At 48.4% G+C, this 19,998-nt stretch overlaps 1 protein-coding gene across 1 annotated transcript in view; it reads left to right on the plus strand.

Moving 5' to 3' along the window:
- The first annotated feature begins 3,087 nt into the window (after positions 1-3,087).
- Positions 3,088-19,998, plus strand: part of ADGRA3 (adhesion G protein-coupled receptor A3) — a 121,737-nt gene continuing 104,826 nt past the window's right edge. Inside the window, exon 1 of the mRNA XM_025997277.2 lies at positions 3,088-3,436. Coding sequence (XP_025853062.2) covers positions 3,198-3,436 — 239 coding nt within the window. The 5' untranslated portion in view covers positions 3,088-3,197. The remainder of the gene's footprint in view (positions 3,437-19,998) is intronic.

The following is a 19,998-nucleotide window of genomic DNA, read 5'->3' on the forward strand; positions in this document are numbered from 1 at the left end:
GTGAAGTAAAGAGGATATGTACCTAATTGGTGCTGGTACTCGTGGCACACAAATATCGTAACAGACACGCACAGTTTCAACTATAGGCTGAAATAGAACATGTGAAAATATGCACAGATTCTAAGTTCACACGACGATTTGTAGCCATGATGCTAATAACATGGCTATTGAAAACTTCCATTTTGCTTCTATTTTTTTATAAAGAAAATGGATGATAATGACAATGATAGTTTTGTTAGTGGATAATAACTCTTTACATGAATTCAAGAGAAATCTGAGCAATTTTGCCTACTTAACACAAACATTTATTTTTGCCTTCTAGCTGATTTACAGATTTATGTATTTATTTTTTATTTTTTGTTAGGCTCCACGCCTAACATGGTGCTCGAACTCCACAACCCTGAGATCAAGAGTCCCATGCTCTTCCGACTGAACCAGCCAGGCACCCCCGACTTATAGATTTAAAGCTACTTAATGGTAATGATGATCTCCCATTTTTTCTACCCATTAGTGTGGAGGTCTATGAGGTAGCCATTGGGCCCTTTGGGCTTTTTAAACTCTAAATCAATTAAAATTAAATAAACCAGGGACGCCTGTGTGGCTCAGTGGTTGAGCATCTGCCTTTGGCTCAGGGTGGACCCCGGGGTCCTGGGATCGAGTCCCGCATCTAGTTCCCCGCAGGAAGCCTGCTTCTCCCTCTGCCTGTGTCTCTGCCTCTCTCTGTGTGTCTCTTCATGAATAAATAAATAAAATCTTTAAAAAACTAAATTAAACTGAAAAATTATCTTACCTCACACTGGCTACCTATCAAGTGTTAAACAGCCACCTGTGGCTGCCATATTGGACAACACAGACCTAGAATATTTCTATCAGAGAAGGTACCATTAGCAATGGTTACTGTTGGGTTTATGTAGTTGAATCTCAAAAAATGTTGGTCAAAGGAAGTGCTATTTAAATATTAATGCAAGCGGGTACGTTAAATGGAGATTATCTGTTTACTATTGAGAAAATTCTAATCATAGATTCCTGGGAATTGGTCCCTTTGACCAACTCTGCCAAGGCCTCAGGCCCACACAAGAAAGACTCTGCACTGTGCTCTGCATTTTAGAGGGCACCATTTTAGCTCCCCTCTGCAAGAGGTAACATTCTCCAGGGCCAAGGGCTGTGTTCCCCAAGAGCTCGCGTCCCTTTCCTGCTTCTTGCCCTTATCCAATTTACCCAGGACCCAAGAATTCACTGATCAAAGACTCCTGGGGTGCCTGGGTGGCTCCGTGGGTTATGCATCTGACTCTTGGTTTCTGCTCAGGTCATGATCTCAGGGGTCATGAGAGAGAGCAGAGTCCCCCGTCAAGATCCTTTCCCTTTGCTCCTCCTGTACTTGCCAGCCCTGTGGGCAGGAGAGCTCTCTCTCAGATAAATGCATTAATTAAAAAAAAAAAAAAAAATCCCCAGGGTTTTTCCAGGTCCTGAGCAGGTCTCTTTTCAGAATCGTCCTCCCAAGGGAAGAGCAGACCACTGCTGTGTGCACTGCTAGGCCGAAGGTGACCATCTGAGGGCCTGGATAGAGGGTGGTTGGGGGGGGGTGCTCAGGTTGCATACTTGGGCAGAAAGCCCCTCCTGCTGAGGAACAGAGCTGGCCCAGGAAGCAAGCGGCTGGGAGCAAGTGGGAAGGCTGAGCACTGGGGTCTGGGTCTCTCCTGCCCGCTGGGTTTCAGGGTGGAGCTGCAAGGGATCTGTAGACACACTTGGACTTGGGGTGTGTGTGTGTGTGTGTGATTAAGGTGTGCTTCTCGAGGTAAGACAACAGAATAGGTTTTGTTAGCTTGGAGTATTTCTTGTAGTTAAAGGTAGAGTATGTCAGCCCTGGTCTTGCAAACATGGGGAGGGGGGTGGAGCCCTGCATAGAAGAGAGCCGGGTTCAGCTGCGGTTCTTGGCCTGTCTGGCCATTATCACTGCTCTAACTGGTCACAACTCCGGTATCTGCGGGTGTCAGGGGAACGTTTCTTTCAAAGGGGCTGCTGGTCCAGGCCCCCCCCCCCATGCATCCTTCCCAGGGAGCCCAGCTGGAGTTGCTGAAGGCCAGAAGCAGCTCCTGAGAGTCCAGGTTCCAGGAGGGGGGGGCCTGTGCCTTGCTCGGGTGCATGTGGGACAAATGAAACTTCGTGTTCCAAGAGAAGGCGTGAAATCGCTGGGGGGGGGGGGGGGGGGCTGCGATGCACCCCGTGAAAGTGTGATTCAACAGCAGGTGGTGCAGGAGGCTGGCAGGGGCATCCGTGCCCTGAGGATGCTGGGGGGTGACGGAGAGGGCAGCCCCTGGGGGCAGGACGTGGGGGGCGGAGGTACAGCCCGTCGGGGGCCGTCTCCCCGTCCCGTCCGTCCCCCAGTCCCTCCGGCTCCTCTCAGTCCGGCCCCCGGGGCGGGGGGGGGGGCGCACGGGGCGGCTTTGTCCGCGGCGGCGGACGCACGCGAGGGAGGGCGGACACCGTGGCTGGAGTTTGCAGTAGAACTTTCTTCCGCGCTCGGCGCCGGCTCCCGGGCTCCGGCGGGGCGCTCCCGGCTCCCGACTCCCGACTCCCGACTCCCGCGCGGGCGAGGGCCGGGGCGGGGGCCGGGGCGGGGGCCGGGGCGGGGGCCGGGGCGGGCTTGCTGCGCGGCGGGCCGAGGGGGCCGAGGGGGCCGAGGGGGCGGGGCGTGGGCGGGGCGGCGGGAGGGGGCGTGGCGAGGGGCCCGCGGCGGCGGGAGGCGGGGAGGAGGGGCGTGGCGGCGCCGAGGGGGCGTGGCCAGGAGGGGCGTGGGCGTGGCTGGGGCGTGGCTGGGGCGTGGCGAGGGCCCGTGGCGGCGGGGAGGAGGGGCGGGCGGCACCGGGGGGCGTGGCTACGAGGGGCGGGGGCGTAGCGAGGGGCGTGGCGAGGGGCGTGGCGGGGCGGGAGGCGGGAGGCGCCGCCGCGGGCAGCGGCCGGGGGAGGCGGCGCCGGCGGAGGACGAGGAGGCGGCGCTCCCGCGGGGCCCGAGAGCGGCCGTGACCCCGCGGCTCCCCCAGGCCGAGCGCGGCCGCGGCGGACAAAGGAGCATGCTGGCGCCGAGGAGGGCCCGTCCTGCGGCCGCCCCGAGGCCCCGGGCGCCGCCGGCCCCGCGCCGCGTCCCCGCCCCCGCCCGCCCGAGCGCCCGCCCGGCCCGCTAGGCCCCGGCCCGCAGCATGGAGCCGCCCGGACGCCGGCGGGGCCGCCCGCTGCCGCTGCCGCTCGCGCTGCTGGCGCTGCTGGCGCTGCCGGGAGGAGGCGGCGGGGCCGCGGCGCTGCCCCCGGGCTGCAAGCACGACGGGCGGCCGCGGGGGGCGGGCAGGGCGGGCGCCGCCGAGGGCAAGGTGGTGTGCAGCAGCCTGGAGCTGGCGCAGGTCCTGCCCCCCGACACGCTGCCCAACCGCACGGTCACCCTGTGAGTAGCGCTCGCGCCGGGCCCTCCCGGGCGCCCCCTCGGAGCGGGGTCCCCGGGCCGCGCTTTGTGCGCTGGCTCCGCCGCGGGGCTCGGCGTCCGCGCGGGCCGGCAGCCCCGGGGCCACGTGAGGATGCCAGGGACGCCGGACCCGCGACGGGGCTCCCGGTCCGCGCCTGGGCTCCCCGAGCGCCGGCCCCGCCCCCGCGCCGGGCCCCGACCTGCGGGCCCCCCACCTGCAGGAGCCCCACCTGCGGGCCCCCACCTGCGGGCCCCCCACTTGCGGGAGCCCCACCTGCGGGCCCCCCCCCGCCTGCTGCTCCCCACCTGCGGGCACCCACCTGCGAGCCCCCCACTTGCGGGCCCCCCACCTGCGGGAGCCCCACCTGCGGGCCCCCCCACTTGCGGGCCCCCCACCTGCGGGCCCCCACCTGCGGGTCCCCACCTGCTGCTCCCCACCTGCGGGCCCCCCACTTGCGGGCCCCCACCTGCTGCTCCCCACCTGCGGGTCCCCCACCTGCGGGAGCCCCACCTGCGGGCCCCCCACCTGCGGGCCCCCACCTGCGGGAGCCCCACCTGCGGGCCCCCACCTGCTGCTCCCCACTTGCGGGCCCCCCACCTGCGGGAGCCCCACCTGCGGGAGCCCCACCTGCGGGCCCCCCACTTGTGGGCCCCCACCTGCGGGCCCCCCACCTGCGAGCCCCCCACCTGCGGGCCCCCACCTGCGGGCCCCCACCTGCGGGCCCCCCACCTGCGAGCCCCCCACCTGCGGGCCCCCACCTGCGGGCCCCCCACCTGCGAGCCCCCACCTGCGGGCCCCCCACCTGCGAGCCCCCACCCGCGGGCCCCCACCTGCAGTGCGCACGACGGGTGACGGGGCGCTCGACCCCCCGCGCCCGCAGCTGCCGGGCCCCTGGGCGCTCCCCGCCTGTCGCTCCCCGCGAAAGCACCTTTCAACCCGGGGTTGTTCTAAGGGCGAGAAGGGCAGGTGAGCGGGCACCCTCCCGCCCGGCCCGGGTTTCGTGCGCTCCTGCGCTCCTGTTCGAAAGCCCGAGGACTTTGGGATTGAAACGGGGCTTGTGGATAAGCCTCCCAGCGCGGGGCTGCCTGGTTGTTTCCCACCTGGAAGGAAGCGATTTTGGGCTCGTAACTCCCATTCGTGCCCGGGTTCACGGCCCCGTGTCGCCAGCCGGGCGCCTGGAGGCCTCTTCCCGACGGTGAATCGGGCGGTAAAGTTCGTTTCCGATGGGTCTTTCGTGGAGCTGAGATAGGAGCCCCTCGGCCCGGCCCTCTGCCTTCTTCTGGCTGGAAAGTTTCCTAAAGAAGAATCAAAAACGCGAAGGCCAGGGGAGCAGGGTGACCCCGGAGAAGCTTAAAACGGGGTTTTTAATGTGACCCCAGTTAAGCAGGATGTATGGGTAGGGGAGGATAAATCTCAGTACACCCTCGTTCTCCTCTTTCTGTTTTTTTCTTTTTTTTCTTTTCTTTTCTTTTTTCTTTTTTTTTTTTTAAATTAAGGAAGGTTCTGAACACAGGAGAACTGTGTTTCTGTCTTTGGAGAAGTGAAAAGGGGTCAGATAGTTTTTGTTTGACTCCTCTACTGACGCTTGACCATTTGGTAGTGGCAGCAGCTGTATTTATTTATTTATTTCGTAGCCGGATTCTTTGAAGTGGAAATTTTGGGGTATGGGACCTTTAATTACAGTCTCAAAAAGAAGAGCCCTGTGTTGGAGGGATCCCTTTATAACTTTGCGGAAATTAGTCATCATGCATTTGGGTTCAGCGGCGCTCCAGCTGATTCAAGTTTAGGTCGAGTTTTTTTTTTTTTTTTTTTTTCCCCAGAATGTCAACAGTTTCAGCTGTATTCAATCAGCTATCTGTGAATTGGTTTTGCTCTGCAGATTTTTAGGTGGTGGCACAGAAAATCCCTCTTGAGCGTATTTTCAGACTATTTGTCAGTGAACTTTTCACGAACGGATTAAAATATAGGTGCCTTTGGAAAGTCACGTTAATCCAATATTTCTTGCCGCCTGAAACCTCTCGAGAGGAAAATGAAATTAATAGAATTTAATGAATGGGAAGGACCTATCGGCGATTTAAGGATCAGCTGATGTTCTGGATTCAGTTGGGTTAAGATAATTCGGACCTGGTACAGGGTCTTCTGGACCAGCCCCCTCATTTTACTAGGGAATAAATCAGAGTCATGCGCACTTAAGTGACCCAAGTTCCCAAAGAGATTGAGCGGCAGGTCCATGGCCCTGCTGTCCTGTGTGCAGTTCAGATGCTTTCTCATCTTTCCCCCTGGCCTTCCTCTTTCCTAGTTCCCTGTGTGTGTGTGTGTGTGTGTGTGTGTGTGTGTAGCGTTTCCTAGGTAGCAGGCGGCACTGAGGTTTAGACTAGGTCTTAGTTTCCTCGGAGTGTGGCAAATTACCACACATTTGGTGGCATAAAACAAATTTCTTTTCTCACAGCCCTGGAGGCAGCCCTGGAAGTCACGGGGTCATCAGAGCCGCGCTTTCTGCAAAGGGTCTTTCAGCTTGTGGGATCCCAGTGCCAGGCTCTGCCTCTGTCTTAAGGTGGCTTCTTTCCCGTGAGTCTGTGTTTCAAATATTGTCCTTCCTCTAACAAGGACACCGGTCACTGACTTTAGGGTCGACCCTAAGCCCAGGATGATCTCATCTAAGGACATTTAACTTAATTACATCTGCAGAGACCCTATTTCCAAGTGAGGTCAGTTTCAGAGGCACCAGGGGTGAGAACTTTGGGCCTCTCTTGGGGGCATACTCTTCAACTCACTGTAGAATATAAATAAAAACTTGGTCTTTCTTCAGGAATTACAAGTATTGGGAGAGAAATATTCATGAATTCAGAACAATATGGTAAATGCTCTAATACTGGGGTGGACATGTAGCAAAAGAAACTGAGGTGGGCAAGCCAAGGCCCCTTGGGACATAGTTGTCAGGATCCAGGATCTGAGGATCCTGAGCCAATTCGAGGAGGATGAGATGGGGAACTGTGTACGATTTAGGGGATGGGGGGGAGACCCGCCTCCCCATCCCTCCTACCCCCAGGTGTGCCCACAGGCTTCCAGAGGGCAGTGGTGCTGGCTGTGCTGGGCTGTGCAGTTGACGTTGCTAAGATGTGAAGGGCAAGTGTCCACTGCTTGGAGTGGTCAGAGAGGTGCCTGTAAGGGCCAGGTCAAGGACAGGAAGTCTCTCTGGTTTTAATTTTAATCCCTTGGGTGTGGCCGTGTTCAGCTGAGCTGTGATGTGGCTGCTGCAAAGAAAATGAACGGGACAGAATTTTTCTTTTTCCTTTTTTTTTTTAAATAATGGAAATAAGGTCATTTGTACCTAGTGGATGAACTGGACGTCAGCATAGCCAAGAGCTCGGACCCTTCAGCTACCGTAGGGAACAAACAACACGTACTTTCTTATTTAGCTGTGTTTGTGGGGAGGCCCGGGAGAAATCCTCAGCTTGACCACACTGGTTTCCTAGATCATTGGTAGATCTTTGGTATTAAAGAATTAAATTCTTTAATTCCTGCCCCCCCCCTTTTTTTATACCCAGATTGAATGAAAATTTAACTTTTCAGTGTTTTTGTTCGAAATATAAATTAGTCTTGTGTTTTGAAGTACAGCTCGACATTTTAAGTGTTAACAATTATGAAGACTTCAGTGATACAAAGTTTTACAAATTTAGCCTTGCTTTTCAGAAGTGTGTGAGGGTTCCCCCCACCCCCCCATGATGCTGCATAGTGATTCTAGGTAAAGGATTTTTTTTTAAAGAAATTTATGATTTGTCTAATACTTTAGGGGAAAGTCCAGGTTTTTCTCAGACTGTTCCACACAAAGTGATGTGTGGGTTTTGGTTTTTTACTTTTTAAAAAGCGATACTCTTTTTTTTTTTCCCCCATCGGAGACCTGATCATCAGTCCTCAGCCAGTGCATGCACCCGGCTCAGTGTCAGGTAGACGAAAGGGAATGCTCGGATTGTTTAGAAACCTACACCTAGTTGGAAGGGAGGTCTTGCACAAAGGCAGCATTTAGGGAACAACTGCAGAATGTCTGTAATTAAGCCCTAAAGCCTGTGCTGCCGCCTGTTTAAATGCTTTAGGAAGCCTGCAGAGTTGAGGTCGGTGGGAGCTGCGTGTTTCCTGGAGAGGTTCGGGTGAGCACGCCCGAGGGACAGGAAGGCCGGGCCGAGTGCAGGCGTCCGGGGCTGCGGTAGCGGTGCGGGCCGGTGCCCTGAGCCGGGGACCCCGACCGGGCTTTCATGACCAGGTGTGGTGGGGTCAGCTCGGGAGCTGGCGCCGCGGGGACACGCGGGAGGACGGGTCCTCGGAGCCACGGCGTGTGCAGCGCCCAGGGAGGAGCGGGTGCCCCGCTTGGGAGATGCGGAGGCTGGAGATGGAGGGGGGGGGCAGGGAGTAGGGGGCGGTGGGGGGAGCAAGCGCAGGTGCAGGTTGTGCAGGCACTGTGGGGCACTGTGCATACTGTGGGGCGCTGTGCATAGTGTAGGGGCGCTGTGCACACTAGGTGCTGTGCACACTGGAGCACTATGCATACTGTAGGCACTGCATACTGTGGGGCACTGCATAGTGTAGGGGCGCTGTGCATACTGTGGGGCGCTGTGCATAGTGTAGGGGCTCTGCATACTGTGGGGCACTGTGTATACTGTAGGAGCACTGCACATACTGTGGGGCGCTATGCATACTGTAGGGGCACTGTGCATATACTGTGGGGCGCTATGCATACTGTAGGGGCACTGTGCATATTGTAGGGGCGCTATGCATACTGTGGGGTGCTGTGCATAGTGTAGGGGCACTGTGCATACTGTAGGTACTGTGCATAGTGTAGGGGCTCTGTGCATACTGTGGGCCACTGTGCATATTGTAGGAGTGCTGTGCACACTGGGGTGCTGTGCATACTGTAGGTGCTGTGCATACTGTAGGAGCGCTGTGAATACTGTGGGGCGCTGTGCATACTGTAGGGGTGCTGTGCATACTGTAGGGGTGCTGTGCATACTGTGGGGCACTGTGAATACTGTGGGGCGCTGTGCATACTGTAGGGGTGCTGTGCATACTGTAGGGGTGCTGTGCATACTGTGGGGCACTGTGAATACTGTGGGGCGCTGTGCATACTGTAGGGGTGCTGTGCACACTGTAGAGGCGCTGTGCATACTGTGGGGCACTGCACACTGTGGGGCACTGAGCATACTGTAGGCACTGTGCTTATGGTGGGGCACTGCACACACTGTAGGTGCTGTGCAACTGGGGCACTGTGCATTCTGTGGGGCACTGCATACCGTGGAGTGCTGTGCATACCCTGGGGTGCTGTGCATACCCTGGGGTGCTGTGCATATTGTAGGCACTATGCTCAGTGCTAAGAGTGTTCAGGGATAAAAATAAGACCAGATTTTTTTCATCTGAGGATCGGTCCTATGGACAAAGTCTCTGCCTAATGCAACGTTCTCGCACCGTCCCCCCAGTAGAGTTTGGGCCAGATTGCCTCGCATCATCCCCCCCAGCAGGTTTGGGCCGGGTTCCCTGTACATCTGAGTAGGTCCCTCACTCTTGCCTCGAGTCCCGATCCTGGTAAATTCTGGGTTCTTCACAATCCAGCTCAACCGCTGCAAGCTTTTCTCTCGCCCTCTGACTTCTGATCCATCCCTTCTCTGAACCCGGGTGGTGTTTACTGTCTGTGCTCCCAGGTCACTTTGTGTGACACTTGGTACTGCTCTCCTCTAAAGTGTGTGCTGATACCCTTGAAGAACCGCGAAACCTGGCGTAGTCCAGTGCCTGGAGTATGGCCGGGAACGTAGCTACTCTACGTGATTGACAAGAATCATACCCACAAAGATGATACCTACCGGATGGTGGGACAAGAGGACAAGTGGAGGGATGGGGGAGGGATGTGAATGCAGATTTTTACTCTATTATGGCAAATGAGGACAATTCTTTATTTAGGTCAGCATTTCATGGCTGTAGGGTCCCCAATGCAAGAAGGGTTTATTGTATCTGTTTACAGTTACACTAAAAAAAAAAAGTTTATTTAGAGAGAGAGCTCACATGCACAAGTGTGCATAAGTCGGGGGGAGGGGCAAAGAGAGAAGGAACAAGAGAGTCTCAAGCAACTCTTGCTGAGGGCGGAGCTCGACCCGGGGCTCTGTCCAGGACCCCAAGATCCTGACCTGAGCCAAAATCAAGAGTTGGCAGCTGAACCTACTAAGCCACCAGGTGCCCTTTACAGTTAGTTTGATGTAAGTGATCTTATGTGTGTGCTGACTACACACACACACCAGTGTGGAGGCAGGTTGCTCAGAAAGATTGCAGGATTTGGGGCAGACTTAGGCATTTGGTCCATGAATGCAAATCTTAAGTTTTTTCCAATATGATGGGAAGGTTTTACGTGACCCAGCCTCTGAATCTTGTTGCTTCTTGCCTGCTTGGAGTGCTCCAGCATCAGGAGTGTATGAGTGGAGTTGGTGGGTTTGGCAATAAACCAGAAATTAAAATGCCAGGAACAAAAGAACACAGGAGCCTTTGGAGATCCTTGCTCCAGTTCAGCTGCTTTTCCCAGGAGCCTGTAAAGATGGTTTTAAAAAACAGGCAACCCCCACGCCACCCTCCCTCCCCGCCCCAAAAAAATACAACCAGAAGTAAAAGCTCCTTAAAATAAGTTAGAAAATGACAGTGCAAAGTTTTAGCGTAATCAGTGATTTTTTTTTTTTTTTCTATTTAGCTGCATGTGTGAAAGCCATTGTTTTCTATATTGGCTGTATTCCTGTGGAGGAATCTTAAGTCCAGAGAACACAACTTGTTTATTGTTGTGTCAACATTTTTTTTCCATAAACAGACAAAAATTAGGATACAGAGTCCGTTAAATTTCAGTAGCTTATTAAGTCAGTTTTTGCAAAGATAGGGAAGCGACGATAGATGCATACTTGGTCAATGAGGTTTTAATTGTTGCTGACTAAATTTATTTTAAAATTTAATGTAATTTTAATGCTTTATGTGTGGTTTGGCTTACATTTATGTTCAAATGCACACAATTTTAGTCTGAGGAGAGAGTTTTAAAGAAAGTAAGCATCGTTTCCCAAGCCGTGGTTTTCTTTTCTTCTTTTTTTCTTCACGACTAAACTTTTTGGAAATTTTTCATGCCTGGTAAGGGAATGTCAGCGTGGGGGGAACAGAGATGTGGAGGGCACCTCCCGGAAGGCACGTGTGTGTCTTGGCAGCCTTTAGTACCATGTCGAGCCCATGGGCTCGTCACCCAGGGAAGCATGTCCTGCCCTCAGATCCCTCCTGGACAGGGTCTAAAGGGAACAAAATGAAAGTCTAAGGGATTGGTCTAAGATTATTCAGAACAATTTCCTCCTCTCCCCCATCCCCAACACTCTGGTCCTCTTTTTCCTTTTTTTCCTATTTGTAAGCTGTAAGCCCAGGCTTAAATCTGTGTTTTCCCACATACAGCAGGGTCTGACCAAAGACCAGAATCTACTGCAGGTATTTACTGTTCTCTAGTGGCATTTCTTTTTCTTTTAATGTTTCTAGTATCCAGCTTTAATAAATTTATCGCATTCTCTTATGGCAGCTAATATTTGGGTTTCATTATTCATTTCATTGGTTTAAAAATACAAAGGAAACTATATAAATTATATATAGGAAGAAACTGTGTTCCCCGATGAACTGTAATCTTATAAATCCTTAATAAAAGGGAAAGTTAAAAAAAAAAAACAAACTCGTTGAGGTTAAAACCAGGAAAGAAAAGGAAAAACATACAGCCTTTCAAGGTGATCTTGATTTGAAGAGATATAAAATGGAAAAGTATTTTTCCTAAAGTATTTGATACTCACTGAAGTAGTGTATTTTTTTAAAAAAAATAATGTATAGTTTACATGCAATATTAGTTTCAGGTACCCAACATAGTGATTAGACAGTTTCATACACTGTGCAGTGCTCAGCGCACTAAGTATAGTGGTAATCGGTCACCAAATTCATTACGATATTGTTGACTATATTCCCTATGCTGTACTTTTCATTCCATGTAATATTTTATAACTGGAAGTTTGTGCCTTTTAATCCCTTTCACCTATTTTGCTCATCCCTCCTCTGGCAACCACCACTTTGTTCTCTGTATTTGAGTCTGTTTCTGTTTTTTTTTGTTCATTTATTTCTTTTAAATTCCACGTAGGATGAAATCATATCGTATTTGTCTTTCTTTGACTTCACTCAGCATAATACTCTAGGTCCATCCATGTTGCTGTAAATGGCAAAATTTTATTCTTTCTTATGGTCGAGTAATACTTTTTTGTGTATATATACCACAGCTTTATCCGTTTGTCTGTTGATGGACAAATTTAAAAATTTTAAAATTTAAAATTTAAAATTTTTAAAAATTTAAAAGTTGTTTCCATGTTGTGACTACTGTAAATAATGCTGCAGTAAGCATAGGGGTGCATATATCTTTTTGATTTTGTGTTTTTGTTTTCTTTGGGTAAATACCCAGCAATGGAGTTACTGGATCATATAGTATTTCTATTTTTAACATTTTGAGCCACCTCCTGACTGTTTCCATAGTGCCTGCACCATTTTACATTCCTACCAGCTGTGCACAAGGGTTCTCTTTTCTCAGCATCCTTGCCGACACTTATTATATCTTGTCTTTTGATAACTAGCCATTCTGACAGGTATGAGGTGACATCATGTTGTGTTTCTGATTGCATTCCTTGATGATTAGTCATGTTGAGCATCTTTTCATGTGTTGGCTCTCTGTATGTTTTTCTTTCTTTTTCTTTTCTTTTCTTTTTTTTTTTTTTTTTTAAAGATTTTACTTATTTATTCATGAGAGAAACAGAGAGGCAGAGACACAGGCAGAGGGAGAAGCAGGCTCCATGCAGGGAGCCCGACATGGGACTTGATCGTGGGTCCCCAGAATCACACCCTGGGTTGAAGGCGGCGCTAAACCGCTGAGCCACCTGGCACCTCCCCCTCCGCCCCCCCCTCCCCCATATGTTTTCTTTGGAAAAATGCCTACCCAGCTGCTCTGCTCACTTTTAATTGGATTATTAGGGTTTTTTTTTTTGAGTGTTTTATGAGTTCTTTATATATTTTGGATATTAACCCATTATTGGATATACAATTTGCAAACGTTTCTCCCATTCCGTAGGGTGCCTTTTCACTTTGTAGATGGTTTCCTTTGCTGTACAAAACACTTTTTAGTTTGGTTTAGTTTATTTTTGCTTTTATTTCCCTTGTCTGAGGAGACATATCCAGAAAAATTTACTAAGACCATTGTCCAAGACATTACTGTCCATGCTTTGTCTTAGGAGTTTTATGGCTTCAGGTCTTATATTTAGATTTTTCTTCCATTTTGAATTTATCTTTGTGTGTGGTGTAAGAAAGCAGTTCAGTTTCATTCTTTTGCATGTAGCTCTCCACCCAGTTTTCCTAATACCGTTTTTTTGAAAAGACTGTCTTTTCCCCATTGTATATTTCTGCCACTTATTTTTGTGGATTAATTGATCTTATAAGGATGGGTTTATTTCTGGGCTTTCTATTCTGTTTCATTGATTTATGTGTATTTTTATGTCAGTATTGTACTCTTCTGATTGCCAAAGTTTTGTAGGATAGTTTTTTAAAAATTTAATTCCAGTATAATTACCGTACAGTATTATATTAGTTTCAGGTGTACAATATAGTGATTCAACAATACTGTAAATCACTCTGCATCTTGGTAAGTGTAGTATGTAGTTTTTCCAAAAATTTATTTTAGAGAGTGTGCATGCGTGCATGTGAGCACAAGTGAGGGAGGGGCAGAGGAAGAAGGAGGAAAAGAGAAGCTCAAGCAGACATCCTCTTGAGCACAGAGCCTGATGTGGGACTCCATCTCACGACCTTGAGATCACGACCCAAGCTGAAACCAAGAGTTGGACGCTTAACTGGCTGAACCACCCAGGCGCACCTTGTTCCTGATTTTAGAGGAAAAGCTTTCAGTTCATCACTGAGTATGATGTTGGCTGTGGGTTTGTCATATATGGCCTCCATTGTACTGAGGTGTGTTCCCTGTAAACCCACTTTCTTAATAATTTTCATCATGAATGGTTATTGTACTTTGCAAATGTTTTTTCTGCATGTATGGGATGATAATATGAGAGTTCTTGAGAACTTTTCCCATCAAGAATTTCGTAGAAGCAGGTATACTTTTATCATTTTGATGTTTTTGTTACTGTTTCCAAACAATGTACTTTGAAATCAGAATCACTTCTTATTCGTTTTCATGTAATTCTCCTAATGCTCTTCATCATACATTAGAGATCAGAAATGAGATGTAATTCCCCAGTCCCTGCCCGTGAGACCTGAGTAGGATTACTGTAAGTTGAAGGGAGTTCTGCCCTAACTCATGGATTGCGCAAGAATGAACTGCTGTTGGGTCTGACTGATTGTAGGTGGGTCGTGGCATGGTGTTCTGGAGGCTATCGAATGCAACTTACAATGCTTAATAAAAATCTTTATTCTTTTAGTATAAAAAAAAAAGAAAAAATACTTTGGGACACAGTGAAAGTGGTTCTAAAAACTTTGGGACACAGTGAAAGTGGTTCTAATAGAGAAGTTTACAAGACAGAGGCCCACCTCAAGAAACAAGAAAAATCTCAGATAAATCCAAACCCACACCTGAAGGAACTAGAGAAAACAAAAACAAAAACAAAAACAAAATGTGGTGTATCATGTTCATGTGGTATATCATGTTGATTGAGCTTGTGGATGTTGAACCATCCTTACATTCCTGGAATTTATCCCACTTGATTGCAGTAAATGTACCTTTTAATGAATTGTTCGATCCAGTCTGCTAATTTTGAATTTGTTGAGGATTTTTGTACATGTGTTCATCTAGGATTTGGCCTGTACTTTTCTTTTTCTCTTCCTCCTCTTCCTCCCCCCCCCCCACCTTTTTTTTTTTCTCTTTTGTGATGTCTCTGTTTGGTTTTGGTACCAGGATAATGCTGGACTTGTGGAATGAATTTGGAAGCCTTCCTTCCTCTTCTAATTTTAGGAATAGTTTGTGAAGGATAGGTATTAACTCTTTAAATTTTCAGTGGACTATATCTGTTTAACTGTGTGGTCCTGGACTTTTGTTTGTTGGGAGTTTTTTGATTACATATTGACTTCTGTTACTAGTACTCTTTAGGTTTTCTGTTTCTTCCTGATTCAGTCTTGGAAGGTTGTATGTTTCTAGGAGTTTAACCATTTCTCCTAGGTTATCCAATTTGTTGGCATATGATTTTTTTGTCTTAGTTTCTTACAGTCCTTTTTATTTCTGTGATGTTAGTTCTCTCTGATTTCTGATTTTATTTGAGTCCTTTTTTCTTCATGAGTCTTACTAAAGGCTTATCAATTTTCTCAGAGAACTAGGTGGTAGGTTTAATTGATCTTTTCTATTGCCTTTTTCAAATTCTTTCATTTATTTCTACTTTTATCTTCATTATTTCCTTTCTTCTAACTTTGGGCTTTTTTTTTTTTTTTTTTGGTTGTTTTTGTTTTCTCTAGTTCCTTCAGGTGTGGGTTTGGATTTATCTGAGATTTTTCTTTTTTCTTGAAGTGGGCCTGTGTCTTATAAACTTCTCTGTTAGAACCATTGTCACTGTGTCCCAAAGTTTTTAGACCGTTATGTTTCCATTTTCATTTGTCCCCAGTAGTTTTTTGATTTCCTCTTTGATTTCGCCATTGACCCATTGGTAGTTCTGTAGGGGGTTGTGGAGCTCTGGTGGAATTTTTGGTGATTCCTATTACTTTAAAAATTGCTTGGTTTTGCACTCATTCAACAGAGTTATTCAGTCTGCTATGCTTGTTATAGACTTAGGTGGGCTTATGTGACTTTTTATTTCTGGGCATGACTTTTCCTTTAGCCATTAGATCAGTTTTATCCCAGTCTTGTATGCTTGCATTCCTTTCTGGAACTCCAGGTCTTGCCCTTAATCTGACAGTAGCTATCCTACTTTTCCCAGGTTAGACATGACCATCTGGCTCTTTTTGTTATGATTCAACCGGCATCTCACTCTGTTGCTACACTCTGCCAAGAGAGCTAGAGATAGCAGAGGGGTAACTGGTGGATCTGTAGAAATTCTTACAGGTGTTTCTAAAGGGAAATTTTTAAGACTGGCTTAGGAAAACCTTGCTAAAGGAGCTGATAGACTTTTTTGTTTAGTGACCATCACTGCTTTCCCTTCACGTCCACTCGCCAGGTACAAAACCTTTACCCAACCTAGTGCGTCTCAGATCTCTTATAGTACATAATCACTTCCATTATTTATGGCAGTTCTTTCCCGAGAACTTCCATGCCGTGACCTGTAAAGGCAATGGTCATGTTTGTGTGAATGATGCCCCAGGCCCTGCATCCCATCCCTGGGGGCCGATGGGAGCAGCTGTCTCCACCTTCCTGTATAACCTGGATGGTGAATTTGTTGTTGAGGTTTTCAACCTTGCGTGGAATCACCAGGGAGCATGAAAAGTTCAGATGCCTGGGACACAGACCTATGCTCTGATTTAATTGTTTCAGAATGAGGCCTGGATGCTGGTGTTTTTCAGAGCTCTGCAGGTGATTCAGATGTCACTTGAATTGAGAACCTGTTGTCTAGTAGCCTAGTGACCTGAGGGTTAACCATCTTGACCAGCTGTTCTCCACTGCAGCAAAAGTAGAAGAATGAACAGAGGAACAAATTGAGGGCAGCTGCCTCACATGGGAGGGAAGGACTGTTTTAAGTGGAGCAAAGATGGGTGAAAATCAAGAGATGTTTTTGGGACAGATAGCTGAGAGCTTTAGGGGGCCGTATTTATAGGAGACAAGAAAGATGAACATTTATAAGGTGGCAGGGAGAGTGATGTGCTGAAAGGTGAATTTAATATCCGGTCTTGGGGTTAAGGACAGTAAGGTTTTAGCATTGTATTGTGGCACTGAGTGAAGTGAAAGGGCTTAACCGCAGCAAGCATTTGTCCAAACTAGTATTTGAGGGCCTGGTACTGGGGTGGAGCAGGCGACAGATCACTTAGTGTACCTTAAATCCATTGTTGTGGATTTATTTTTATTTTTTGAAGATTTTATTTATTCGTGAGAGACACAGAGAGGCACAGACAGAGGGAGAAGCAGGCTCCCTGTGGGGAACCCGATGTGGGACTTGATACCAGGACTCTGGGATCTCACACCCTGAGCCAAAGGCAGACGCTCCACCGCTGAGCCACTCAGGTGCCTCCATTATTTTGGATTTAAATTAGAGATTTCCTGGCAGTCAGTCAGTTGAGTGTCTGACTCTTGATTTTGGCTCAGGTCATGATCTCCTGGTGCCGGGGGATCGAGCCCTGGGACAGACTCTGTGCTCAGCAATGAGTCTGCTTGGGATTCTCTGTCTCCTCTTCCCCTGCATTCTCTTCTTTTAAAGTGAATAAATAAAATAAATATTTTTTAATAATAAGTATTTCTTGATCATAATGCATTATTGATCTAAAAGGATGGAGGAAAGTATGAGAGGGCCCAATTTTCCAAGTATATATGTGCTCTGGGAATTTTTTTTTTTTTTTGAAGGGGGGTGGTCTTTACTAGTTTAAAAAAATAGAAAGAACTTATTTTAATTTGCATTGTGATTTTTAGTGAAGTTTAATATAATTTGGCATGTTTACAAAAGGGTGGTTTGTATTTGACCACCTTCTCTGTACATTATCGCTTTCTAGTACTTTTTTCTCCCCACTTGATATTGAGATTTTTAGAGACCAGTAATCGTCTGGTAACATTTTAAAAATTATTTTCTTGATGCTCTGGCTCGGACAAAGGATGCCAGAGTGTGGGCAAACTTGTCATATTCCTGCCTTGATAAGTGACAGGTGTGTTGGGCAGACCAAGATAGATTTTCTCTATTCTAGGTGGTGAGCATGAATCAGCTCATACAGCGGACCTTTCTAGTTGTTTTTAGCTGTTTATCAATTCAGATGATGGACATTCCTGGTTTAAATAAAATAAAAAAAAATACATCTTTTGCACCCCCTCCTTATTTTGCCTTAAGTTGAAATTACATAGTGTTTGAATTGTGCATATTTGAATTTTTTTTTAGTGGTTCGTAATTTCAAGGGGGGCAGGTCTGCAGAATTATCTATTCTACACAAAGAAAACTAAATTATCCAGACCCTAAGAATCTTTTTAGAATTTTTGTTTGAACTTTTTAGATGACAGTGCCCTGAGCATAAAGGAAATCTTTTGGCAAAATTGCAAGCTCTCCATGAAAAAGCCCCCTTTCCTCCCTATTTGAGAATGGTATTTGCAGGCCAAGATGTCTCCACAGGAGAGGCATAAGCATGCCCCCTCCTGAGGCTGGGGAGCCTTAGGGGATCCCTGGGGTTATCAGAGCCCCCCTAGCCTCCGCTTCCCCCTCCTGCATCTATAGGGAGTAACGCACAGTATGTGGTTGTGAATTATATTCATTCCCTTTGTGAAGATATTTCTGAATTAGGATATATAGTTCCAAATATGTGACCTGGCCTCCTCTGAGATGCCTGTTCCATGGAGGGCAGAAACTGTTTTGCTCCTTCTTGCAACTGTAGCACCTGGAATAGTGACACGTATTTCACAGGCACTTCTGTGATGGCCTCAGAGTGGGGGCTGGACAGAAAGCAGGTTGTAGATTGTGTTGGGGATGACACTTTGGTCTAAACCCTCCTTCAATTTAATCGAAGGAAGCTTAGAGCGGCCTTAGAGGTGTAAGTGTAGTACAGATTCTTTAATGCAACCGTTAAACTTTTCTTTCTTCAAGTCTGCTTGAATCTAAGTCTAATTAAATTGATTCATTTCCCATCAAGATAAGACTTAAAAGCATCCTTTGTTTTATTGTGCAATGTTCCTCAGCTTTTTTCTCAGGAAGAGGCAAAGAGAAATTGAGGAGTGCTGTATTCATCTCCAGGACCATGTTTAAGACAAATGTGCTTTCTATTAGATTAATCTTTTTTTTTTTTTTTTAACCTGCCTTTTGTTTGTGTTTTAAGCAAGACCAAGCATAAACTCTCCCTTAATGGCCAAGACTCGACTAGAATCCTCAAGTCGTGACAATACCATGGGACTTGCAGCCCACCTTGCCCATGCTAGGCCCACTCTTCATTCCTTGCGACTGGGTCCCGCCTCTTGTTTGATCACAGCAGGGCAGCCGTCGTGCTGGTTGGAGCTATTTATAGTCCTCACTCTCTCACCAGATTGTGAACTCTGGATGGTGATATTTATCTTTCTATTTCCAGTGTCTAGCACATAAGCACTCAGTAAATCTTCGTATAAAGAAGTCTCATTTTCCCCACCATTTTTTCTCCCCAGTAGGACTGGGGGAAGAATCCTGGCATCATGCTTAACGAGGGGTGAATTTATCATGGGTGAGTTTGGGGTTCAGCAAAGCAGAGTACCCAAGCTCCAAGGTCAGGGCGTCACCTCCCCCTCTTCATTGGAGAATGAGAAGTGTCTTAGCCACGTTAGAGTTGGCTGGCTGCCTCCCTCCGGCCTTTCCTTGATCCCATCCCCTCCTACCTCTTGAGACACCAGCACTGGTTTTTCTTGTGTTTTTGAGTTTCCTCCCTGGTTTGTGATGTTTCTCCTGGGCATACACAGCCATGCCTTTTTGTCTTCTCCCCAAAATACCCCCGAGTCGCACCGTGTTGGAGGGGTCACTCTTCCTTCATGATAAAGCTTCTTGAAAAATGGCTTGAATCCATTGTCTTCTACTTTTTATTTCAGTTGCAGCCCATTGCTGCCCGGCTCCCCTGGGGTGTCCCGCCTGCAGTCTGCTCCGTGGCTCGTCCCCCGGTCCTTCTGTCTGATGGCCACCACCCAACGATTGAATCTCGGCTGTTCGGGGTTTGGGCCCAGAAGCTCGGGTGGGGGGATGGCTGGCTTGGCTGCGGGGACATGGCCCGGAGAGCCGTCGCCCCAACTAACGCTTCCCGGGGCCCTGGGAGGGGGTGTGTCCAGGCCGAACCTGTGACCCATCCTGTCCACTTGAGATTACTGCCTGTTTAAAGAACCCGAGAGAGCTGTTCTGCGACTGGATTTTTCAGGGCTCCTTGCTAAAAGAAAGAAAAAAAAAAGAGCTCTGTCTCAGGGGTAAAGTTGAAAAACTTGTCCATTAGCTCAGCTTAGAAGTTGCCAACCACAGATTGGGACCATGAGTGTAAAACCTTTGTCAGACTTTCCCTGTTTCAGCTTTGTAATGTTCTTAGGTACTTGCGTTAGTGTTACCGTCTTTTCCCATTTGAGTGATCATTATTATTATTTTTTTAAGATTTTATTTATTTACTCAAGAGAGATGCAGAGGCAGAGGAAGAAGCAGGCTCTCTGCTGAGCAGGACGCCCGACTTGATCTCAGAGCCCTGGGATGATGACCTGAGCCAAAGGCAGACACTTAGCCACCCAGGCGCCCCCCACTTGAGTGATTATAAAACCTCTTAAATTCTGGGTGTCCTGTTGACCCTGTGTGAGCAAAGGTGAGGGGGGTTATGGAGGCACTCTGTGTGGCCTCAGCACGTTAAGTGGTAGTAGGCGGCG

This window comes from Vulpes vulpes, chromosome 14 (assembly GCF_048418805.1).
Source record: "Vulpes vulpes isolate BD-2025 chromosome 14, VulVul3, whole genome shotgun sequence".
NCBI lineage: Eukaryota > Metazoa > Chordata > Mammalia > Carnivora > Canidae > Vulpes > Vulpes vulpes.